This window comes from Panicum virgatum, chromosome 5K (genome assembly GCF_016808335.1).
Source record: "Panicum virgatum strain AP13 chromosome 5K, P.virgatum_v5, whole genome shotgun sequence".
Classification (NCBI taxonomy): domain Eukaryota; kingdom Viridiplantae; phylum Streptophyta; class Magnoliopsida; order Poales; family Poaceae; genus Panicum; species Panicum virgatum.
Genome location: NC_053140.1, coordinates 60,380,257 through 60,404,726, shown reverse-complemented (window position 1 = coordinate 60,404,726; position 24,470 = coordinate 60,380,257). Strand labels below are relative to the sequence as shown.

At 50.5% G+C, this 24,470-nt stretch overlaps 4 protein-coding genes, 1 long non-coding RNA gene and 1 pseudogene across 5 annotated transcripts; 5 read left to right on the top strand and 1 right to left on the bottom strand.

The window, feature by feature from the left end:
* The first annotated feature begins 275 nt into the window (after positions 1–275).
* On the top strand, positions 276–1,769 carry LOC120709199 (chitinase CLP-like). Its single transcript, XM_039994745.1, has one exon. The coding sequence runs from the start codon at positions 301–303 to the stop codon at positions 1,594–1,596; it is 1,296 nt and encodes a 431-aa protein (XP_039850679.1). The 5' UTR covers positions 276–300; the 3' UTR covers positions 1,597–1,769.
* Positions 1,770–3,570: 1,801 nt separating this feature from the next.
* On the bottom strand, positions 3,571–5,959 carry LOC120710833. Its single transcript, XR_005690023.1, has 2 exons — positions 5,775–5,959; positions 3,571–3,917 (listed from the first exon to the last, which is right to left on the bottom strand). It is a non-coding gene; the product is annotated as an uncharacterized LOC120710833 (long non-coding RNA).
* Positions 5,960–6,351: 392 nt separating this feature from the next.
* On the top strand, positions 6,352–7,961 carry LOC120710317 (annotated as a pseudogene).
* A 1,312-nt stretch (positions 7,962–9,273) lies between these two features.
* LOC120710316 (chitinase CLP-like) lies at positions 9,274–10,769 on the top strand. The gene is made up of 3 exons (XM_039995946.1): positions 9,274–9,687; positions 9,729–10,276; positions 10,585–10,769. Exons 1-3 carry the CDS (start codon positions 9,287–9,289, stop codon positions 10,647–10,649), a joined length of 1,014 nt encoding a protein of 337 aa, XP_039851880.1. The 5' UTR covers positions 9,274–9,286; the 3' UTR covers positions 10,650–10,769.
* Positions 10,770–14,096: 3,327 nt separating this feature from the next.
* On the top strand, positions 14,097–15,539 carry LOC120710831 (chitinase CLP-like). The gene has a single exon (XM_039996401.1). It carries the CDS (start codon positions 14,120–14,122, stop codon positions 15,407–15,409), a length of 1,290 nt encoding a protein of 429 aa, XP_039852335.1. The 5' UTR covers positions 14,097–14,119; the 3' UTR covers positions 15,410–15,539.
* Positions 15,540–18,359: 2,820 nt separating this feature from the next.
* On the top strand, positions 18,360–23,931 carry LOC120709198 (vesicle-associated protein 1-2-like). Its single transcript, XM_039994744.1, has 8 exons — positions 18,360–18,721; positions 20,239–20,309; positions 20,679–20,760; positions 21,276–21,391; positions 21,480–22,001; positions 22,494–22,556; positions 22,658–22,735; positions 23,454–23,931. The coding sequence occupies exons 1-8, from the start codon at positions 18,673–18,675 to the stop codon at positions 23,562–23,564; spliced, it is 1,092 nt and encodes a 363-aa protein (XP_039850678.1). The 5' UTR covers positions 18,360–18,672; the 3' UTR covers positions 23,565–23,931.
* Positions 23,932–24,470: the final 539 nt, after the last annotated feature.

Genomic DNA, 24,470 nt, shown 5'->3' with positions numbered 1-24,470 from the left:
CAAGAGAGATACAGAGAGCGCAGAAGATGGTAACACCCTGGGCAGATATGCAGAGAGCCAATGGATGATGGATCGCGCCATCCATTCCATGTTCCAGGCTTCCAGCACATGCTTGCTGCTTCTGCTACTCTAACGAAACAAGCGATGGCTTAAAACAATCGCGAAGTCAACTGTATTCAGAGATGATCAGCAAGGTATGCACAGATCTGATGTGCAGCGCACTGAATTTAAGCAACCCCACACGGCACGCCACTCCAACACACAGACACCTCCCTCACACAGGCACACAGCCTGCCCAAGATGCCGCGATCCGAGGCCACGGCCACGCTGCTGCTCGCCGTCTCGCTCTGCCTCGCGGCGTGCTGCTTGTCCCCTTGCACATTGGCGGCGGCGGCACCCAAGGGCGGCAAGCCCCTGGTCACGGCCATCACCAAGGACCCCGCCACCTCGCTCTACACCTCCCCGCTCAAGGACAGCCGCCAGCTCGTCCTCGACCTCTCCGGCCCGCTCATCTGGTACACCTGCGACCGCCCCCACCCGACGCTCCAGTGCCATCACCATGACTGCGCCCACGCCCACAGCTACCACCCGCCCGACTGCCCGCACACCGGCCACGGCGTCCCCGACGAGGAGGACCCGTTCCGGTGCAAGTGCACGGCGCACCCCTACAACCCCTTCGCCGGCAAGTCCGCCACGGGCGACCTGACGCGCACCGCGCTCTCCGCCAACGCCACCGACGGCAAGAACCCGCTGCACCCGGTCTCCTTCCCGGCCGTCGCCTCCTGCGCGCCGCCCTCGCACCTCGCCAAGCTCCCCGCCGGCGCGGTCGGCGTCGCAGGGCTCGCGGCGTCGAGGGTGGCGCTGCCCGCGCAGGTCGCGCGCACGCAGGGCGTCGCCACCAAGTTCATGCTCTGCCTCCCGAGGACCGGTGCCGGCGTGGCGATCTTCGGCGGCGGCCCGCTGTTCCTCATGACGAGCACCTCGCCGCCCGCGGAGGTGGGGGTTGATCTCACGACGCTGACGCGCACCCCGTTGCTCAGCAAGAGAGGCAGCTCCAGCTACTACCTCCCCGTCAAGGCCATTGCCGTCGACAAGGCGCAGCTGCAACTCCCGCTCGCCACCGGCGGCGTCGTCCTCAGCACGAGGGCGCCGTACACCGCGCTCCGGCCCGACGTGTACCGCCCGTTGGTGGACGCGTTCGACAAGGCCCTGACGGCGAAGTGGAACAGCAAGAAAGTCAAGGCGGTGGCGCCCTTCGAGCTGTGCTACGATTCCAAGACGCTCCCGGGCCCGACCCGGATCGGCTGGCTTGTCCCGGACATCGACCTCATGCTCGAAGGTGGAAAGAACTGGACGTTCATCGCCGGCAGCAACACCATGGTGGACGTCAACAACTTCACGGCGGCGTGCTTCGGGTTCGTCAAGATGATGAAGCCCGAGAAGGGCGGATACGGCGGGGCGCCGGCAGTGGAGATCGGAGGGTTCCAGATGGAGAACCACGTCCTGCAGTTCGACCTGGAGAAGAAGCAGCTCGGGTTCGCCAAGTTGCAGATTTTTACGGCGTGCAGTAACTTCAATTTCACGCAGTCTCACTAGACTTCTGACTGCATGCATGTAATGAAACTGTAAACCTGCATAGGTACAGCAGGTATTGGTCTCCTCTACTGGATAGTGGACGCTCATCGTCCTCGATCATAGTTGTCATCTGCCACGTTCAATTTGTCACGTATTTAAGAACTATCATTTTGCAATCATGTGCACCATTGTCTCATGCGTACTGCATTTTCGACAGAAACTGAGTACCTGTATTTTTCTTCTTATTTTTGTGTGTGAGCAACATCAAACTAAGCCAAGACAACTAAAGCGGGCTCTGATATAGTCATATAACACGCGCCAGGAGCTGCAACTCTTGTTTTTTTGGCTAATTTTTCTTCTTCACAACTTTCTCCGTTTTTTTTGAAAACTTATAAATTAATGATACAGTTTTACATACTTTTTTTTTGAATAATTTATAAGAACATTTTATTTCAAGATAATTTACTGGGACAACCTTTCTAGTACAACTTCTCAAAAGAAAATTTAGGGTAACTTTTCATGGAGATTTTTTTAAATGACTAAAAAAGTTCTTAAAATGCAATTTATATATACGAACTGAGTTTTCTAACGGGTTGTTTGAATAAGTTTTGTGGTGAACTTACTCTAAAAATTCTAGAATTTTATAGAAAATATAGGTGAAGAAATAGGATACGAGGAAGAAATAAGGTATGATGAGTGCGGGGAAAGGAAATGGGAGAAAAAAAGGAAGGAGGGAATTGAGAATAAGAATATATAGGAAGGTAGGATAAGTATGGATAGAAGATAAAATGAAAAGGAGAAATAATGTTAGGGGAGAAAAAGAAAAAAAGTGACTAAAGGTGTGAATCATGGACCCTAGCGTGGCCGTGGTGGTGATGGGAGTCTTTCAGATGAAGAACGGCTTGATGTAGTTCGATCCGATCTAGAGAAGCAGCAGCTCGGTTTTTGCCAAATTGCTATTCTTTACTTTGTTCAGTAACTTCGATTTCACCCATAGTTGGCTGCATATAACTAGATACCTATAGTAGCTTTTTATCTACTTGTGGATAGGGGGACATTGTTGAAGTGTTGCTCATATATATCCATATTTTTTTCTCGAAATAGGCGATCCATCATGATGGCTGCATAAAACGGAAATTTGTCTACAGTATGCGTGGTTATTTTATCCTCCTCACACACCTGAACTAAGCTGTGTTTAGTTTGCGAAAAAGTTTGGGTTTTGACATGGTAGTACATTTCGTTGTTACTTGATAAATAATGTCCAATCATAGACTAATTAGGTTTAAAAGATTCATCTCGTGCTAATTAGTCAGACTGTGTAATTAGTTATTTTTTTCAACTGCATTTAAGACTCTATGCATGTGTCCGAACATTCGATGTGACGGATACTATAGAATTTTTTTTGGATACTTCATTATTCTTTCTCTAGCCTTCTTTTTGCTCCAACTTCCTCCTTCCTCCAGCCGTGCATGGTCAAGTTCTAACACGGCTGCACCACGCTAACCCGCCATAGAGAGTTTTCCCCGCGGTTAGTAATTTTAACCGGAAGCTTTGTTGCGGAAAGCACGGCATCGATGGACCTCGAGCGCCGTACTAGAACTTTAGAATTCCATCTGCATCAATATATATAATCTACTACCTTTGACCAGAGGCATGGAGGAGAACGGGCAAGATCCGATATGTACGCTGCTAGAACACCCGCGTCGTGGACCTCATTCAGTTTGTGCAGGCCACGTTCGAGAGAGAGATGTCTGCATGCAGCTGATGGTTAGCTCATGGGACGGAGCTCAGAATGCAATCACCGACACCTCACGGTGCAGGCGGGGCGGGTTGCGGCCGGCCGCAAAGCCGCTAAGCTTGTCGCTAACATTTTTTGCGGGCTTGTGGCTGCCCACAAGGATTAATACGTGGCCAACACACAGTTTGCGGGCCTTGTGGCAGACACCGCATGCCCCGCATAACCCGCATGTATACATATCTAGCTTGCTTGCTTGCTTAGACAGGTAGCTAACCAGCTGCTTGTTTGCCTAGTATCAATCCCCAATGAGTATCGATTACATTTGATAGAAAATAAATTAAAATACTGAGTGAAAACAAAAATCACAACTGCATCGTTCTATCATCAATCAAACTAGGATTAGTACATCAATCATCAAGAATAAAAAAGGTGAACTAAGATGGCCACTAAAGATTACAAGATCTGCAGTAAGGCATTCTTTAGTTACACCAATGATTTGCAGTTGCCAAACAAATGTTTCTAGTTTCCAAGTCGCAGATCAAGATGCTCATCTTTGCCGGTGCTTCGACTGAGGAACTACTGCAAGGAAAATCTTTCCTTGGCCCTGAGAAAAAAAAGGTTTTTTGGATCCATACCATTACAATTTTTAAAGTTTGGAAAAACACCATTACTATTTGTCTATTTCGAAACATACCATTATAATTTTTCGCTTCTCGCAAAAATGACACGGAATACGTATGGAGACAACATGGGCCCAGCTGCAGGTGTATATGAATACGTATATTGCATTGAATGCCCTCTCTCCTATCACTGACTCGCAGGCCCCACATGTCATCTTCTTCTTCCTCCTTCCCTGCCGCCCTCCTCCTCCCTGCGGCCGAGGTCGAGCTCGAGGCGGCTCTCCACCCGACGCCGGATCTGAGCGAACGCGCCGCGACGCCGGAATAGGGGCTCAGGGCGAGGCCGGGGACGAGGACGGGGGTGGCGGGGCAGACCAGCCGCGCGCCGCCCCTGCTCCTCCCTCCCGGGGCCGGCGGGGCGGAGTTGCTGCTGCCCGCGCCACCGGCCCGCCGCCATTCGTGCCCTCGTCCTTTCCTCGCACACCGTCCGTGTCGCCCACGAGCTGGGGATGGGGGCACAGGGAGCACGGGAGGGAGGCGCCGGTGCCGAGAAGGAAGATGGCGGCCGGCGAGCGCGGGGAAGGCAAGGGTCGTGGCCGGCGCGCCGACAGAGGGAGCAGGGGCCTCCGGCGAGGGGGGATGCAGGAGCAGCGCCGGCGAGTGGGGAGGGAGGAGCCGCCCGTCCGCCATGGAAGGGGATCCCCACCCTCACCGGTGAGGCACGCACCGTCTGTCGCTGCAGTGAGCAGGGGATGGGATGGAGGAGCAGGGGAGCCGACCGCCACGTGGTCGCCGCCATCCTCCGATGCGAGGCCTGCTCGAGCTCCCCGGTGCGGAGGGCCGTGCGCCACCCTGGGGCGCTCTGGAGGTAGCAGGGGAGGAGGACAGGGGAGGGGAGGGGGCGGCCGTGCGCCAGGCCGCACCGCGTCTCCGGCCGGCCACTCGCCACGCCGCGCTCCTGCCCGGGGAGGGAGCAGGGGAGGGAGGCCAGCTCCGCCGTGCCGAGGAGCCTGTGCGCCACGCCGCCCTGCTGCTCGTCCTCCCTGCCGAGCCCTGAGGCGTGCTGGCGGCGGGGCGTGGCCGGAGGAGGGAGGAGGAGATGCAGAGGCGGCAGGGAAGGAGGAGAGAGAATGGGAGGAGGAGGGCGGCAGGAAAGGATGAAGAAGAAGATGACATGTGGGGCCCGCGAGTCAGTGATAAGAAATAGGGCCTTCAATGCAATATACGTATTCATATACATCTGCAGCTGGGCCCATGTTGTCTCCATACGTATTCCGTGTCATTTTTGCATTTTTGCGAGAAGCGAAAAATTATAATGGTATGTTTCGAAATAGACGAATAGTAATGGTGTTTCTCCAAACTTTAAAAATTGTAATGGTATGGATCCAAAAAAACCCAAAAAAACCATGAACACTTAGTATCAAACCAGACAAACTAGTACACACCGGAGGATTCAGAATTGCAAGCAAAATAAACAAGAAAATAATGCTGAGATGCAAAAGCAGCAAAGATGAACATACTGAGATGCAAAAGCAGCAAAGATGAACATGCTGAGATGCAAATTAACGCCAAATAACTGAGTGAGCCCGCCACCTTGCAGATCGTCTCAGATTTTAGGCCGCGCACCGCCATATGTGCCTTGCTTTTAAAGCAGCTAGCAGCAGATTGCTTCCGCCTCGGGAGGATTAACAAATCCATCAGCCCGGCCGAACGAGGGAATTAGTAGCGGAGGTACTAGTCTACTGCCTAGTAGGTTGGAGATGCTGCCGCGGCCGCGCACTGCATCGCCCGGGGCAGATCGACAGTGAGGGAGGGAGAAGCGTGGTGGAGGGCACACTCACCTGCGGCGGGAGGCAGCGCGGGGTAGTCGGGCGGATCCGTTCCTATCCAACGGAAGGGGTAGAAGCGAGGGTGCAGTCGAGGTGCGGGATGAGGCGCCGGCGCGGGGTCGTGGTCGACCGCGGCAGCGACGGCGGCGGTAGCGAGCGCTAGGTTATTGAGGGTTCTTGTGGGTCTTTGCGGGTTGTTGCTGGTGTCCGTTGGGCTTAGCGTCGTGGACAAAGCAAGCCGCAGAAGCCTTGCAGCTGGGCCGCATCAGCCACATGTGCTCATTTTGCGGGGCGGCCTAGCTCGTTTAAGAACCCGCCCCACCTGCACTTTGACCGACACCCGCTAATCCTGCACGGCTGCCCACATACTGGCCACATACTGCCGGCTGCAACTGTTCGCTGAGCTGGAGCTGGAGCTAGTGGCTGTAGTAGTGTGAGAGAAAAATACTGTTAGCTGGCTGGTGGCTGAAAGCTGATGCTGGAGCAGTGTAAGAGGAAAACACTGTTGGCCTAGAATCTGCTGGAGCTGTCAAACAGAGTGATGAGTAGTATGCAAGAGCTGGGGATCAATTCTGTTCAGACTTGACACATGGTTGTCTTAAACGGAAGCAGTGGAGAATCGAAGCCTCTCGGCGAGTCCCCAGACGAGAATCGCGGCACTCCCCAGCTAGCCAATACTGTATGGTTGACCAATCACGAAAGCTGGCGATACCATGGGGGGGGGGGGGGGGGGGAGCGTGCCAAGCATTCCAAGATCGATCTGCAGCGCGGTGCACCGCAAATATTTAAGCACTCAACACACGGCACAGCTTTCGATCGCGCAGCACGAGACCACCACAGAGCCCCGGCCGCGCACAGGCCCTGCAGCTCGCCGTCTCGCTCTGCTGCCTCTCGGCGCTGCTGCCGTGGTGCGCGGCGGCGGCAAGCCCCTGGTGACGGCCATCACCAAGGACGCGGCGACTAAGCTGTACACGGCCCCGCTCAAGGACAGCCGCCCGCTCGTCCTCGACCTCTCCGGCCCGCTCATCTGGTCCACCTGCCCGCCCAAGTACCCGAGCTTCGAGTGCCACCACCACGTGTGCGCGCACGCGCACAGCTACCACCCGCCAGACTGCCCGCGCACCGGCCACGGCGTCCCCGACGAGGACGACCCTTTCCGCTGCAAGTGCACGGCGCACCCCTACAACCCCTTCGCGCGCAAGGCCGGCTCCGGCGACCTCACGCGCGTCACCGTCACCGCCAACGACACCGACGGCGAGAACCCGCTCCACCCGGTCTCCTTCCCCGCCGTCGCCGCCAGCGCGCCGCACTCGCTGCTCGCCAAGCTCCCGGCCGGCGCCGTCGGCGTCGCGGGGCTCGCGCGCTCCAGGGTGTCGCTGCCCGCGCAGGTGTCGCGCGCGCAGAAGGTCGCCAACAAGTTCGCGCTCTGCCTCCCGAGCGGCGGCCAGGGCGTGGCCATCTTCGGCGGCGGGCCGCTCTTCCTCCTCCCGCCAGGGCGCCCGGACGTGACGATGACGCTGGCCGGGACTACCCCGCTCCGCAGGAACCCGGCGCTCCCCGGCTATTTCATCTCGGCCAAGGGCGTCGCCGTGAACCAGGAACAGGTGCAGCCGCCGGCGGGGCCGCCCGTCGTCGGGCTGAGCTCGCGGGTCCCGTACACGGAGCTCCGGGCCGTTCGTGAAGGCGTTCGACAGGGCCACGGCGGAGAGGAAGCGCGTCACACCGCCGCTGGCGGCGCCGTTCGAGCTGTGCTACGACTCGCGGGAGCTGGGGTCGACGCGGCTCGGCTACGCCGTGCCGCAGGTGGACCTGATGCTGGAGGGCGGCGCCAACTGGACGGTGTTCGGCGGCAACTCCATGGTGCAGGTCGACGACAACACGGCCTGCTTCGGCTTCGTCAAGATGGACAAGGAGGAGAAGGCCGCGCCGGCGGTGGTGATCGGAGGATTCCAGATGGAGAACAACCTGCTGGTGTACGACGAGGAGAAGAAGCAGCTCGGATTCAGTAGCCTGCTCTTCGGGAGGCAGACGACGTGCAGCAACTTCAACTTCACCCTCGCTGCTTGAGTGTTTCTACTTGTTCATGTCTGGCAGTTTGTATGAGTGTTCATTTTTTCCCCCTTCGATTTTGAGATTTGCGAGCTTGTTCTTTTGTGTGAAAACAACATTCGTTAAATAATGAAGGTGTGATTGTTTAGAGCGTCCAGAAAATATAAGTAGAACACTGGTGCATGGTTTTGCAGAGTTCTGGTGCCGATCAAATAAACAGGATTTAGAGTTTTAGATAGAGGGCATTTCAGTTTCAACATGGCTATTTTTACGGTTCTTTTTTTTAGGGGAATTTTTACGGTTCTTGAGAGTCAGTTACATGAGCTATGGCGAAATATAAGCCTGGCCTGCGTAGCCAAGCCCGGCAGTCATTTAGGACTGGGCTTGTCGTTGGTCTTTGTGGCCTGCAAAAATCGGGCCAACTTGAACCCAGCCTAAAATAATAAAGGTATTACCATAAGCGGTGGTGGTGTCGTAGCCTGGCACGACTTGGGCCTAATCTGCAAGCCCAGTATTAGAGTTATAAGGCTTATGATCGAAAGAAGTTGGTATTTTTATGGGCCTAGTCCACAAAATACAACTGCTCAAAAAAGTCCACAAAATACACATGTACACCATAAGAAGCTTAAAACTACAGTATTGTTCTTGTGCTTCTCTAATGGGGACACTTTTTTTAATGTCGAGCATTCCTTTTTCTTTTATATCCTAAGATAAAAATACAAGACAGGTGCTAATATTTCATCATGAAAGAAGTAACTAACATAGTCGGCCCCCTAGTGAACAACCTTGATGTTCATGGAGTAGGGTAGGGCGATGGGAATGGCTAAACAAGCCGTTGGGGATCAGCTAGGACGAAATTTACCATAGTACCACTACAGAATAGTGGAAACTATATGTGCCCAACGAAACCTACTGTCATGGCATTACAGTGAAATTCGGAATAGCTACAAATAAACGGGAACTCCGAATCTTCTATATAATAATATCCTACGGATTATTTTGACCGCGGCCGCGAGCACCACATTTCAGTAATAATAATCAAGTCATCAGTCGGTTGTCGGCTGTTGACTCTCCTCGCCAATCTGGAAACCACTTGCACTGTGTTCGGCTGGTGGTTTAGCCTACAACGCTACAGTATTTCCCTTTCACATCCCTCCAACTCCAGCCTCCAGCCACCAGCCAGATAACAGTATTTTTCTCTCACAACACTCTAGCTCCAGCCTCCAGCTCCAGCCTGCCGAACGCAGTGTTTGTCTTAGAAAAAAAAATGAAGTCCACGAGCTCCAGCAGTTTACATTTCCGAGAGCTACTGTGCACGTGAGAAACGATCAGATCTGCCTCTGCCTCTATAGATAGATTGCCATTTACCAACGAAAGCCAAGCATCCTATCACGCACAGACTCGCTATTTAAGCAACCAAGTTGTGCACCAAATCTAACACACAGTTCGCAGGCTAAACCAACCAGAAAACAAAAATGTCGCAACGCCAATCCTTCCTCGTCGCCGTCACGCTCTGCCTCTTCCTGGCCGCGTCCTTCGCCCCATGCACGCTAGCAAGCGGCGGCGGCAAGCCTCTCGTCACGCCCATCACCAAGGACGCGTCCACCTCGCTCTACACCGCGCCCCTCGAGGGCGGCCGCCCGCTCGTCCTCGACCTCTCCGGCCAGCTCGTCTGGTCGACGTGCGACGCCTCGCACCCGGCGCTCGAGCCCTACGAGCGCGAGTGCGCGGAGGCCAACCGCTACATGCGCCCGCGCTGCTGGGCGTACGCCGGCTCCGACGGCGACGGCGACGGCGCCATCAGCTACGGCCGCGGCAAGTGCGCGGCGCACCCGTACAACCCCGTCGCCGGCAGGTGCGCGTCCGGGGACCTGACGCGCGCCAGGCCATCTTCGGCGGGGGGCCGCTCTTCCTCCTCCCGCCATGGCGGCCGGAGATCACGGCGGCCATGGAGTTCACTCCGCTCCGCAGGTACCAGGAACAGCCCGGGTACTACATCTGGATCAAGGGCATCAACGTCAACCAAAACCCGGTGCCGCTGGGTTACTACGGCGGCGGCACGCCGCTCGTGGTCGGCTTCTCCACCACCATCCCGTACACGGCGCTCCGGGACGACGTGTACCGGCCGTTCGTGCAGGCGTTCGACAACGCCTCGACGTCCGGGTTCGGCATCCCGCGCGTCGCCCCGGTGGCGCCGTTCGAGATGTGCTACAACAGGAGCGCGCTCCGGTCGACCCGGGTCGGCTACGCGGTGCCGCAGATCGACCTGATCATGGAGGATGGCACCAGGTACGCGGTGTTCGGCGCCAACTCGCTGGTGCAGGTGGACGACGCCACGGTGTGCCTCGCGTTCTTGGAGATAAAGCCGGAGGAGCTCGGGTACGAGCACTACGGCCAGCAGGCGCCGGCCACGGTGATGGGCGGGTACCAGATGGAGAACAACCTGCTGGTGTTCGACGAGGGCTGTGTTTAGTTCCAAAAAACTTCCCCTAAATTCTAAATTTTCCATCACATCTCCATCACATCAAAACATTAAATATAGTAAATGACCCATACAGAGTACTAAATGTAGTTAAATAAAAAACTAATTGCATAGTTTTGATGTACGTTGCGAGACGAATCTTTTGAGCCTAGTTAGATCATAATAGGACAATATTTATCACAAACAAACAAAACGTGCTATAATATGCTACAGTGACTGATGCGACTTTTTGTCCCACTTTTCACCTCATCTAAACACAGCCGAGGAGCAGCAGCAGCTCGGCCTCAGCAGTCAGCACCCTGCTGCTGTTCAGGCAGACCACGTGCAGCAACTTCAACTTCACCATGGCTGTCTAGTGCCTAGCTAGGGGTTCCTTTGCTCCAGCTACCTATAACTTATATTAATCCGTTGCTGTACCTCTGAACTCTCAAGTGCTGCAGTGCTTGAGTGCATCAGATAGATGATCTTGCCTTGGGTTGTCAAGAGTTTGCCCGCTCAATAAATAAGGTCAATAAATTGGAGTTCCTCCTCTGCACGGCCGCACGGTCAATAAATTGGAGTTCCTCTTCTGCACGGCCGCCCGGTCCGCCGCCGTCGCCGTTGCGCCAGATCCCGCTGCCTCTGTCACACCTTGGAATTTCCGAATTTCAGAATGTGTTTAAAATTAAAAATAAAACAAGAATTTTCTCATAATTTTTATATTTTTTTTCAATATTTATTTTCTTCACAGTAAAATTAGTATAAAAGAAAATAGATTGGTTGTTTTTTCTAAATTAAATAAGGATTTTCGATTTGTTTTGCATTCATGCCGCGTTGCATTATTTTATTGCTTGCTGTTCAACTCGAGTTTAAATTATCTTGAATTTAAATTTGAATTGAATTGTTTGAATCTTTTGTACACGGTAAGCCTAGTAAATATGGTACACGGTAAGCCTAGTAACTGATCGGCCCGGCAAGTGGACATACCTCCCACTTTCTCTTAAAGACAGGAAGTTAAATGATGTTGCAACACCACGGGTATAGAGATGTGGTGGTTCTCTATGGTCGGGGAGAGTGGCACTGATCCATGAACCAGAATGAGAAGCCAACGGTTGTTTGGGAGTGGCTTGACAGTACTCCAAGCGTGTGTGTTAGGTTTACTCTTGAAAGGTTGGAAATTCGATTCAGAATCGTCCATTTCTCGCGGAAATTGAGACTGTTTAATCCCTTTGCTACATAGAGTAAGAAGTGGAACAAAACGATTCTTAATATGGTTGGATGAAATTAATTCTTCTACCATGTTTGTATAGATAGGTGCTTACATAGAATGGTTAATAAAACTAGAATCTAAAAACTAAAATTTGAAATTAAGGACATACTCTTTGTTGCTTTTCAGCAAAAAAAAACCCTAGAACCTTTCTAAGCCTAGCATGTCTAGATATGGGGCTACTATATATCCTTAATCAGATCAGTCTTGCTGAGTATTAGTATACTCAGTCTTGTTGGTGATTTTGTTTTCAAGAATGACTTGTGAAGACCTAAACACTAGTTTGACTTGGCCTAGTGTTTTACCTCCTGGCTGGTCTATGGAGTGGGAACCATCCCCGACTAGCAATGAATCGGCTGAATGATATCATGCTCGGGCTTACCATGGCATCTACCCTACGACATTTGTGTATAGTTGTGTTTTAATTTCCGCTGCAGAACTTCTAAAGTAAGCGTAGCTTACTTTTAACTCTTTTAGAATCTTCTAAATAAGTTTGTAAAAGCTAGAACTTCAGTTTACTAGCTTCAAAACTCTGATGTAAATTACACCTCTTATCTATGTGATGTAAAATATTGTAGAATATTGTATCTCTGACTCGCTTTCGTGCGGGACGTATACTTGTGTTATGATCGGATATCCAGTGGTTACATCGGGATGTTACACGATAGACCAATGATTATACCGGTTGAGGTGTGCTTAGATGTTTAACGCACTCGAGCTGGTGTAAGTCAAAGTGGTTCTGCCACAAGATGTATGAAGTATTTTGAAGATGCTGCTAAGTTCTAGTCGTACGCAACCCTCCAGTCGATTGCCTATGAAGTTTGGAGCCTTTGTCTCTAGGATAACCTGTATAACTCTGATTCACTGCGTTCGGCAGGCTGGAGCTGGAGGTTGGAGCTAGAGTGGTGTGAGAGAAAAACACTGTTACCTGGCTGGTGGCTGGAGGCTGGAGCTGGAGCGATGTGAGAAGGAAATACTGTAGCGCTGGAGCTGGAGTCACCAGCCGAACGCAGTGATTGTCTTTTAGTTGTTTTAATTCTCTTTTTCGTGATACTGTTACTGATTATTCACTTATAATATCTCTATATGTATGAAACTTGATCCTGGCATACATATAGTTATGCATTCAGTTTGTCCTTAAAATCGGGTGTGACAGCCTCCTCTCCTGGTGCACCACCACCCCGCCCAGATTCGGCCATGGCGTGGCTGATCCCGCCCTCCCCGCCCCGATTTCGCCCTGTTCCGGACGCGCCTAAGCCTCCCCTCGCCGAAGCGGGGAGGGCCGTGCAGGGAGCACCCGTTTGGGATGACCGGCGTAGGCTTGGGCGGCGGTTGGCCACCGCCGTAGCGTTGCGGCGAGCCAGAACTGGGGGTGGGGTTGGAGGAGCGATGGCTGGCTCGGCGATGCTCGACTCGTCGAGGACCGCCGGTGCCAGAGGTGGAGATGAAGGTGTGAGGACTGGGTCATCGTTGCGCGCAGGGTCACCATCAAGCTCGGCACGACGCGCGGCCTCTCTGGTGAGGCGTGCACGACAGCGGACGGAGGTGGAGCCACTGCTGCGGTGGCGTGGATCCCATATGAGGTCGGCGATATGCTCCCGGAAGAAGCGACGGACGCGGCGGGCACGCACATGGCGAGGGATGTCGACGGCGAAATCGAACAGGAATGGCGAGAGGTAAGGCATGCTCACCAAGCTCGCCGGAGTTCTTCGCCCTTCTTCTCAGTTTTGGCAGGAGCCAAGTGCTGATAACGTGTTGTAAATGGACTTTGCAATGTAATTGAACACAGAGACACAAAATGTAGAGAGTGAATGAACAGCATTTTCATTGATCATTTGGGGCTATTTATAAATTACAAAAGGAGTTTAAACTCCTCCCATTCCCGCTCAAATCCTCCATAACCCATGAACTTGGGATCGTGGCCTGTAACCCACGTCCTGTAGGTGAACGTGGAGCTTTGAATGGGAGTCAAAGGGCGGGAACAGCTTTGGTCTTCTTGTGTTTGAATAAACGGGTGAGATCACCCTTTTTCATTCTTAACAAGATGATCTTACTGCATAGGCACCTCTGTTTCCTGTGCTACCACCGGTGTGGGTAACTGCCGTGGATCCCATGGGAGCAGTACAGTCAGATGCCCAATGTCAACTGCACACCACGGGAACTTCTTGTAAGCATCGTCAAGTCGCCGTGGAGGATCTCTCTCAGCACAACTTAGTATTACTGTATTAGATCATGGCAGGACGGTGCGACCTGTTCGTATGTACTGTATAATAATGTATAAGTTGCGGCGGCACGCTGTTTTGGCATTGCTAGAGGCTAGAGCGCATCCAAGCCTTGGGAAACGGCAACCCCATTTGCATCGGTGCATGTACTCGCCGTGCCCACAGTTCATACTCCATGCTGCAGCTGACTGATCTGTCGGTCCACGCAGTTCAGCCAGCACAAGGTAAATGACCAAGTTTCACTTCAATCCTCCAATCCAGAACGCCAACCACACGCACTATATATAAAGCGAGGGTGATCAATGCAAACCCATGCACGGATCCTAGCACAAGCACCAATCACACACTCACCTCCGTCATGTCGCTGCTCGTGTTCTCACTACTGCTGCTGCTGCTAGTGTCGCCTCAAGGGGCGCCTGCCGCCGATCAGCAGCCGCCGGCGAAGCCCATACTGACCCCTATCTTCAAGGATCCCTCCACCTCCCTCTACACCATCCCCATCGAGGACGGCGGCGCGCGGCTGGTCCTCGACCTCGCTGGCCCACTGCTCTGGTCCACGTGCGCGCCGGCGCACCGTACCATCCCGTGCTACTCCAGCGTGTGCAGGGTCGCCGGCAGGAACCCGCCGGGCGGCTGCGCTTGCACGAGCGGCAGCCAGCCCAACACCAACCCCACAGCCACAGGGAGGCGCTGCACCTGCACCGCGTGCCCGTACAACCTGGTGGCCACCGGCCAGTGCGGCCGCGGCGACGTCACGGCCGTGCCGCTCTCCGCGAACGCCACGGACGGCAAGAACCCGCTGTTCCCGGTGTCCTTCTCCGCGTTCGGGTCCTGCGCGCCCGACGCGCTCCTGGCGTCGCTCCCCACGGGTGCCGCCGGCGTCGCGGGGCTGTCGAGGCTGCCCCTGTCGCTGCCGTCCCAGGTCGCGTCCGCGCTCAAGGTGCCGAAGCGGTTCGCCCTGTGCCTCCCCACCAGCGGCGCCAGGAGCGGCGCGGCCATCTTCGGCGGCGGCCCGTTCCAGCTCCTCGCGGCGCCGCCGGTGGACGTCGCCGAGGGTTTCTTTGAGGACCCGCACCCATTCCACTTCCTCAAGAGCCCCAGGAACGGCGCCTACTACGTCCGCGTCACCGGCATCGAGGTGAACAACGAGCGCGTGCCCTTGCCGCCGGGGACCTTCGACCTCGACGCCCGCAGCGGCACGGGCGGCGTCATGCTCAGCACGGCGACGCCCTACACCACGCTGCGGTCCGACATCTACCGGCCACTGCGCAGGGCCTTCGACGCGGCGACCAGCGGCATCCCGCGTGCGGCGCCGGTGGAGCCGTTCGAGATGTGCTACCAGGTGTCGGCGCTGAGCTCGACCCGGCTCGGCTTCGCCGTGGCCAACATCGTGGTGCTGCTGGACGGGGGCGGGAGCTGGCTGCTGGCGGGTAACGCCTCGCTGGTGCAGGTGAACGACCGGACCGTGTGCTTCGCGTTCCTTGAGACGGTGGCTCCAGGCTCGCCGGCGCTCATCTTTGGTGGGTTCCAGATGGAGGACCACCTGCTGCTGTTCGACCTGGACAAGGAGGCGTTTGGCTTCCGGGGGCCGCTCCCTGGAATCCGCACTAACTGCGGCAACTTCGACTTCAACATGGCCACTTTTTAACACTTTAGAACATGGCCTTACAAATATATCGAAATGTCCCACGTGTAATCCATGTAGTACCGTTTTGTTTATGCTGAAGTACTACTACTGTAGCGCTCTGCCAACAAAAATAAACGAGCATCTTTGCTTTTCAAAATGTGAAATAAGGCCAGGCCGAAGACCGGGCGCTATTAGGAGTAAAGCGAGTTATTGCTATGCGAACTGTCGCACAAGGAGAATTCCACTTCAGATTTGAAGTTTTGGGCCTAAAGTAGTCTAACAAATCGGCCCACATATGTAATTCGATCAAATTTATTTTAGAATAATTTTTTTTATTTCGAAATGATTTTTTAGTTATTTCAGCAATACAAAAAATTTGTTCCTGAACAAAAAAAAAATATTATTAGGTCTTGTGTGATGGTTTGACTGTCAGTCGCCCAAGCAACTCCTGTATTTGCGCGAAGACCGGCAAAAGTGACATTTGCCGTGATGTGATATTTTTCTTCGCGGTTATGTATGTCTCACGCTGGGCCGAATTCGGGCTGGCTTCCTTATTATTTTGTGAGAGGGGAGGGGCCCAAGCAGAACTCACGCGCACAGCTGGCCCACGCAAAGCCCACAAAGATCTGATGATGGCGCCATAGCATGAGCAATTAAGCTGCGTGTCAATGTCTCCTGTCTCCTCCCCACCCCCAGCACCTCATCACATGATAATGACTAAAGACACCCTCTTTTTATTTCATCCTAGACCAAATAATTGCAGCAGTAGTCATCGCTAGCACCCGGGCTTCTGCTGGTGGGAACGAAGAAAAGAAGAGCACGTACAGCAGCACTGGATGGAACAGAGACGGGCGCAGCCAAAGTCAGTCAGTGGAGATCGATCGAGCTGCCATCGTTTCGTTGCTTGTCGGTCGGTCAGTAACTACGACGACGAACAACGCCGGCCAGTGGAGTGCTGGGCGCGTTTTTTTTCTGAAATCCTGGAGCTTGGCATGGCTTGGTTGGAAGGGAATGGTCGGAGTGGCCGTGTCGGTTGGCTCGATTGGACGACGAAAGCTCAACCACCGCAGAGGAAACATGAGCCTAGCCGAGCGAGTAGCAGTAGCTTGCAAGGAAATCAACTTCCCCCACACGTACACGTTTTTAGTTTTTTAAGTGAAAAGTATAGTTTTTTTTTAAAAAAAATACTTCAAACTTTGTTTGCAACAATTGTGAACCGTCTGAAAACGCGACATATAGCACATGTTCCACGGAAAAGGAGCTAGCCGGCTATAGCCCGTGCATCGCGAAACAGCTGTTTTTTCAGCTACTCGCCAAGCAGACAAATTTGTTACTTGCAAAGGCGTAGCAATACCAAAGCAGTGTGTACTAGTACCTTTTGAGCAGGGAAATGTTTTATTTAGAACTCGGACAACTTTAAATCATGACCACCATGTCATTAGATCATTGAATGAGAAAAGGATTTCCTTTGTACAAATGTTCCTTTTTCTCTCTGGCGTGTTAGTCTTAATTAAAAACCGGTGCACTGTCTAAACAGCTCAACGCGTTTGCTTCATAGCTAGTAGACTGTAATCATCACTCTGCCCTACATTTGTGGGTGTAGGCTATACTAGCCCCACCGCTGCTCTACATACCCAAAAGTCTTGCTATCGAAGCTCACATACACGTTACATATTTGCTATCAGAGTAACAGAGATGATTATTCGCTGAAACTTGACAAATTAATCATGATACATTACTACACTAGCCTGTCGCAAATCAGAACGGTGTTTCTTCCAACTGTAACAACATCCGATCCCACTTTTCTAAAACAACATCCGATCCCCCAATCAAAAGCCGCAGTTAATAACCTTCCCCCGCCGTCGCCGATGGTTAAAGAAGCGGGCGCGACATGCTCTTGGTCGCTCTCCTAAACTTGTTTACGGCAGTAATGGCAAAGATTAGTACCAGTACGGCTCGGATCGTCTTGTAACTTTTACGGATAAACTACTCTGTTCGCTGTGCTGTGGCTGTTGGCTGGTACTAATTTGTTGTGAGAAAAAAATACTACTGGCTGATTGAGAAATGATGCTGATTTAATGTGAAAAAAAATATTATTAGCTGATTGCAACTAAAGAAAAGAGTGGATGATGGTATGCACCCTGCCGGCCTGCACTCTGCAGCCATGTGGAAATCCTTGGGCGATGTCGTCGGCTCCCTCCCCGGGGCTCGCAGCGGGAACCACACAGCATCAAAACTGACAGTGACCCCGCCTCCCAACCAACCGCGACGCTCCACCTGGCTCCCAAGCTGGGCCCACCGTACCGTTTGGCGATCCACTCCACGCCGGGGCGATGCGTGTACGTGTGACTCTAGCAGCGGCCCTCCACCCAAATTCAAGGCCCATAGTCACCGGCACTGACCACCACTATGCGCTCGAGCACCGCCACGTCACTGCCGACACGGCGGTGAAGGCGGCCGGCTCCACCTGCCAGAAATCCACGCCGCTGTGTCGACGCTACTACTACTTGGGCGCCGACATAATAACTAATTACATATTTTGTCTATAATTTACGAGATGAATTTTTTAAATCTAGTAATTATAATTAAATAATAATTACTAAATACAAACGAAAGTGTTATAATACTTTACACATAAAAATTTATGCATCTAAACACCACCTTGCACTCAAAGGGCCTGATCTACGAGGTTATTCGGCTTGTCTTGTTTTGACTTATTTCGACTTATTTCCTCTTATAAAATATTATTTATTGCCAAGCTTACGAGCGCGGCCCACGTTCGCTGTGAGAGGTGAAAAGGTGTGGGGGCGCGTAGGGAGTAGGGACGGATCTGCAAAACGGGCAGAGGTCTGCCGGCTGGACCCCGCACCGATAAATCCGGGCCCGCACCCCGCCCCTGGGAAACCTCGCCGCCTGCTCCGCGTCCCCCGCTCCGCTCCGACCTCCCTCGTCAAAACCGCCGCGCGGACGCGAGGGGACAGAGGGACGAGCCGACGACGAAGTGGCCTCCCTTCCCCTCCCCTCCCTTTCCTCCCCGTCCCGTCCTCCCGTCGTCTTCACTCCAACTCCTCCTCTGCTGCTGCTGCTGCTGCTATTGCGATTGGGAGGGCGGTCCTTGTCGCGAGCGACGCTGAGGCTTTCGGGACGGGGATTGATTGATTGATTGCACGACCCCGCCCGCCAGACTCGGTGCCGCCTGCGAATTACTAGTGGGCAGCGGCGCGCGCTCTGGTTGTGGTGGACTGGTGGTGTAGCCGGGTGTGTTTGCGGAGCCTGCGGCGGCGATGGGCCAGGACCTCGTCGAGATCCACCCGCGCGAGCTCCAGTTCACCTGTAAGTCCCCTCCCGCCTCCTCCCTGCTCCGCTCTTCTGATCCGCCTCGGCCGGCGAACTGCACGAGTAGATGATGCTGGTGGCGCGCTCGCTTGCCGCGGCGTGTGGTCTCGATTGTCCGCTTCGATTCGATGTTTCGTTAGCAGCGTAGCTAGCGTTTCGCGCTTGGCGGATTCCGTATGGCGTGCGGAGGTTTCGAACGCTTTCCGCCGATTTGAGTTGATTTTGCCTGGTTATTAGTTCGAGTGCTTTGAATTGATCACAGGGTATAGCTCTCCTATGAATGAATTGTTACTGCTGCGTTTGGGGGATGGGACTCGGAACTTTTCGAGATGTATTCGATGGAGTAGCAGCCAAGTTAAACCCCTTGGGAGTTGTGAATTTGGAAAGCAACGGTTTCGTCAACTTTTTATTTTTCCTCTGCGTGCTTTTCTCAGTTTTAGCGGTTTCGTCAACTTTAGACCACCACCTTGCAGAATTTCTCTTTCTATCTCATCACTGGTGGATTAGAGGATCCAGTCGAAGCAATGAGCATAGCCTTTCGCCCCCTTTACTTTGTCAGTAATGCGTGACAGTGTAGAGCTCGGAACTTTTCTTCTAGACTATACTTTAGTTGGTTGCTTCAATTCTGTTCGTTTGGTTAGAAACAGATAGATTTTGTAGTGCGAGTGGTTGTAAAGTCTGGTGGCTGGTGGGGGGTGTCAGCGTGTGAGATAGGCAGAGAGGGAGGGGTCTGCTTGGCAGTTGGTTCGTGTTTGGTTTGTTAACATGAAAGTGAGCTAATGGCTCATACCTTTCCCAATATTAATTGTGTTGAGAGAGAAGGAACTTGATGAGAGGAAAAGGTGTTAAGGTTTGTGAACATGGTAAATTAATTGGCAGCCATAAACTGCAATTGTGTTGCAGTGCTATTGGGCTGGACCTGGATTGAGTACAATCATAGCTGTAACTGATTTTGTCTCAAAAATGTTACACAATGAAGTGAAAATGGTCCTACGAGTGTTCTCGTGGAAAAAAAAGACACAATGAATATGCTAAGAGTAATAATTGTGGGACCCGTAGTGAAATGTTATGTTACTGATCTTTTTAGAAGGTCTATGAGTTTTCCACGTCACTATTTTTTCTCTGGTTTCTGTATGAAGAACATGGGCAATGCACTTGTCGAATATGTGCTTTATCAAATGGAGACTCTGATTTTCACAGGATGAACCAAATGTCTCTCACAGATACCTTACCCATGTTGAAATCTTAAAATAGATCAGCTGGTCGATCTTATTAGAGCTAACATCTGCATTCTTATTCTTGTCGATCTTATTAGAGCTAACATCAGCATTCTTATTCTTGTCGATCTTATTATAGGTACCATCAGCATTCTTATTCTTTATACAGTTATACATTCATACATCTTTGTTCTGATAGTGTTTTTTAAAAGTGTCATTTCATTTCAAACATCGAATTCTGTATGCATTCTTCTTCAGTTTTAAAATCTGACCCCCATTTTCCTGCTTGGTTTTCAGTTGAGGTGAAGAAACAAAGTTCATGTACTGTCCATCTAGTCAACAAGTCCAATGAATATGTTGCTTTCAAGGTTTGTCAGCAATACATCTCAATTATTTCCTATTTTCTTCTCAAAGTCTTTCTCCAATTGTACTAATGGGTTGACACTGTAATGTCCGAACTTCTAATATTCTGTTCTTAAGCAAAATTTCTCCACTATTTACTATAATGTTGAGTGGGTATTTGTGATGATCATGAAGCATCTTGGGAAGAAATGCCAATCTCTAATCATCTAGTTAGTTTCTGATTATGCTAGAGCTATAACTAGATGTTTTGCTGCCTAGGCTTTGTGTATTCTGCTCTCATTTTATGCTAAATGGGATGATCACATTGAATGTGTTTTGAGCATATAGAAAACTGTGATATCTGATCTTGTCTTTCATTTTCTCTAATTGGCTAGGTTAAAACAACATCTCCAAAAAGATACTGTGTTCGACCAAATACTGGAGTTATCCTTCCTAGGAAAACATGTGAATTCACAGGTATGCATCTATGGGCCAATTTTTTTGATAATCATGGTTTTTCTATGGGAGGTTCATTGAAGTAGAACCATCTTGAGAGTACCCATATGAATCTACATCTAAGCATTATGCTTACTTGAGGGTTTGAAGTTAAAATGGAGATACATGATAGCCATCTTGGAATATTAGCAAGTAAAGAAAAAAAGGGCAATTCAGTAATTATTGATATCCTCCTGGTTCAATGTGCATGAAGCTAAACCGATAAGTATTCAGACCAGAGGTAGTAAGTAGTAACTATCTAAATCCTAAATCATTTCTAAATTGAACGGTCTGTTCCTCTTGTTTGATGTTCATTATAAGTGGATTCCTTCTTTACTTTCCCTGCCCATTAAATTCACATGTGCGCTTGCTATTGGTACATGGCAAAAGTAATAAAACTTCTGTCTTTTTTGTTTACCTTGTCAGATTTCTTCTTATGTTAACTACATTATTATTTTCTCTTATATTATTTGCGCCTGCTTTTTACTTAAATGTAGTTACCATGCAAGCACTCCGAACTGCTCCACCAGACATGCAATTAAAAGACAAGTTTTTGGTGCAGACCACAGTTGTTCCTTATGGTACATCTGATGAGGACCTTGTTCCTGCCTTTGTAAGCATATAGCTATAACCCATAATCGCATGGTGTTCTTTTCATGTCATGCTCCAATTGTAAATCTCACTATTACTTTTCTTGTCAGTTCTCCAAAGAAACTGGCAGGTACATCGAGGAAAGTAAATTGAGAGTTGTCCTTGTTAGTGCATCCCATTCTCTTGAAGAGGAACCCATCAATGGAGTTCATGACACTGAGCCAGCTGCTGAAGTTCCTGTGCTGAAAGAGATGCCAAATATAGAGGACGAAGTGCCAGTTGTTGCAAAAGAAGTTCGTCCCCCTCTGGAACAAACTCCAGCAATTGCAACTGAAATACCTTCACCTGTCAAAGAGACTCCAGGCTTGAGGGAAATTCCTGTGCCAATAAATGAAGTGCCAGCTGCATTGACAGAATCTCCTTCCAATAAAAAAGATTCATCTGCTATTGCAATTGAACATGCCTCTACTGTTACAATTGAACATGCCTCTGCTATTACGATTGAATCCCCTCCTTTGAAACAAAGCACTGCAGTTTTTAAGGAATCTCCTCCACTGGAGAAAACTCCTAAAGAAGCTGTTATGCTAAGTGATCGAGGACTTTTCAATGTGCAGAACCATCAATTATCTCATGTAAGTTTCCATTACCTAGTGCACTGTATGCCTACTTTCCTAAGTTTAGCTTAATATAAGATAAAAATCAGTACGTCTGTCAAACATGTTTTTGATACAATGTAGTGCTAGTTACAAGCCAACTTCTAGCCACCACAGTCACATAAGCCCCAAGGAGAACTCTTACTACTGGCTCCCCACCCCCCAAACAGTTTAAAATTTCATAATTATGAAATAAGATGGTGAAGACCTAATTAAAAATGGGATTTAGTTTTGAATTGTGGCCCTCATATTGGCTAGAGAAAACTGAATTAGACAAGTGTGTGAGTATGCACCTTCCATAACACAGTCCTTATTTATTTCTTTCACAGCCTTCAAGTCAACATAATATGAACCTATTGTGTCTGGCTCTCATTGGCTTCATCTTTAGCCTACCTTACCTGCGGGACAAAAGGTTCCTTATTCTTGTTGTCCAACCGATTTGTTGACTTTCTGCTTATGCATATGTACCAGGTAACTGAAGATGTTCAGAATCTGAAGTCAAAGCTCAACAATCTTGAATCAAAATTGGAAGAGGTAAGCTGAACACCATGGGATATTTTGGATCACCTGAACAAGTATCAGGATAATATTATAATTGAACTCTCAAGATACTCTATTATGTTTCTGTTTTGTAGGCTGAAAGGATGATAATAAGGCTAAGAGAAGAGAGCAGAAGTACCACCCAGGAGCGGGATAAGTTACAGCAAGAAATGGTATGTCTTGAACTTCACCAATATATAGATGTCTGAAAAATATAGAAGACCTGTATATACTATAGCTTAAAAGAAAGGGCATTCAAACACATGGTTTGCACCTTACTCATAAAGAAGAAACCTGAAAAATCTAAAATGCCTTTCAGCAACAACTCCCTCCCCCTCCTGTTGCTGTTTGGCCTGAAATTCTAGGTACAGCACATTATAGTCACAATGAATGAGGGGCTGCATTTTCGTTGTCAGATCGGCACATCAATGCATCAAGCCATTAACTGGTTCAGGTAGATTCTTCATGCCATGTTTCCCGGTCGAGGCATTTATCCGCCGCAGGAGCTATCCATCCAGGAGTTCATATGCTTAGTGGTCCCCAGATATCATCTGACAACCAATATTGCAGTTATTTCCCAATATGTCTTTAGATCCTCATGGTTGATGGATAGTCACCTGAGATATTTACCTCTATCTGAAAATTAGCCATGGCACATGACAAAGCAGAATAGTTGGCATTAACTGCCCACTGTGGAATTTGATGTTTTTTCGTGAAATTTCTTTTTCCTATCGGTTTTGATTGCTGATATATGTAATTTTTTTCTGAGGTAGACAACATGGACCCATGTACGTCAGATGAAATTGCTCCTTTCCTATGATCGTTTTTTTTTCCAGTTGGCTTTAGTTATCCAACTTATATTATTTCTAATATCATGCCTGTCTTGGCCAGGTATTTCTAAGAAAGAAGGGTGCTCCTAGGAGTCAAGTGGGCTTTCCCTTGCTGTTTGTGGTGTACGTGGCGCTTCTTGGTACTTCACTCGGTTACCTGCTGCGATTATGAGTTCCGTGTTCAGCAGCTGGGATGCTCGATGTGGCAAGAGAGTTGAAGGGCAGTCGCACTCCAAAATCTTGGAGAGGAGCATTTGTTAGCATTATTAGTGCAGATGGTTTTGGATATAACAGCGGTGGAAAACTAAACTGCCAGTTGCCTGTATGTATAGAACAGTTCTTTTTGCGTTGTATAGAATCCACCCAAAAGATGCCTTCTGCGCTGCCGCTGCCTCGTAGACTAACCAGGGTTTATTCCATTTGCCCTAGTTTTTTTTTCTTTTTACAGTTTGCTGGATTCGGTTCTCCCGAACGATTACAATCTCGTGTTATTTACCATTTGGTTCGTGACACGGTGGATCAGGTTATCTTTGACCCGACATGCATTGGAGTCGCAAGATGATGTTCCCAAAATTCACGAGTTGCTAACTCAGGGATCGTGTCAAGATATAAATACGACAATCAGACTTAATCAGGTTTTCATATGTGTTTGTGTTTATTGATCAGTAGTTGCACAGAGAGGACACGGATAGCGAACTGGGAACAGAAATCGTTTATTGATCAGTAGTTGCACAGAGAGGACACGGATAGCGAACTGGGAACAGAAATCTATTCATTCAGATAGGCTATTGTCGTGGGATTTTTAGGGTACCCACAGCCGGGTGGCGGAGCGCACCCGCCTATTCCCGGTGAGGGAGGACTCGGGGAAGTACTAGGCGGTTAGGCTAATCTAGCACGGAGGCAAGCACACATGAACTCACGATCTAGAGTGGTTCGGGCCGCCGGAGCGTAATACCCTACATCCACTGGGAGAAGTATTGTTCTTGGTTGTATATGAACATATCCTCTGCCGGGCCTTGGCCTTTTTCCAGCCTGAGCCTTCTTCTAGCGGGCGCCCCCCCTTTTATAGATCAAGGGT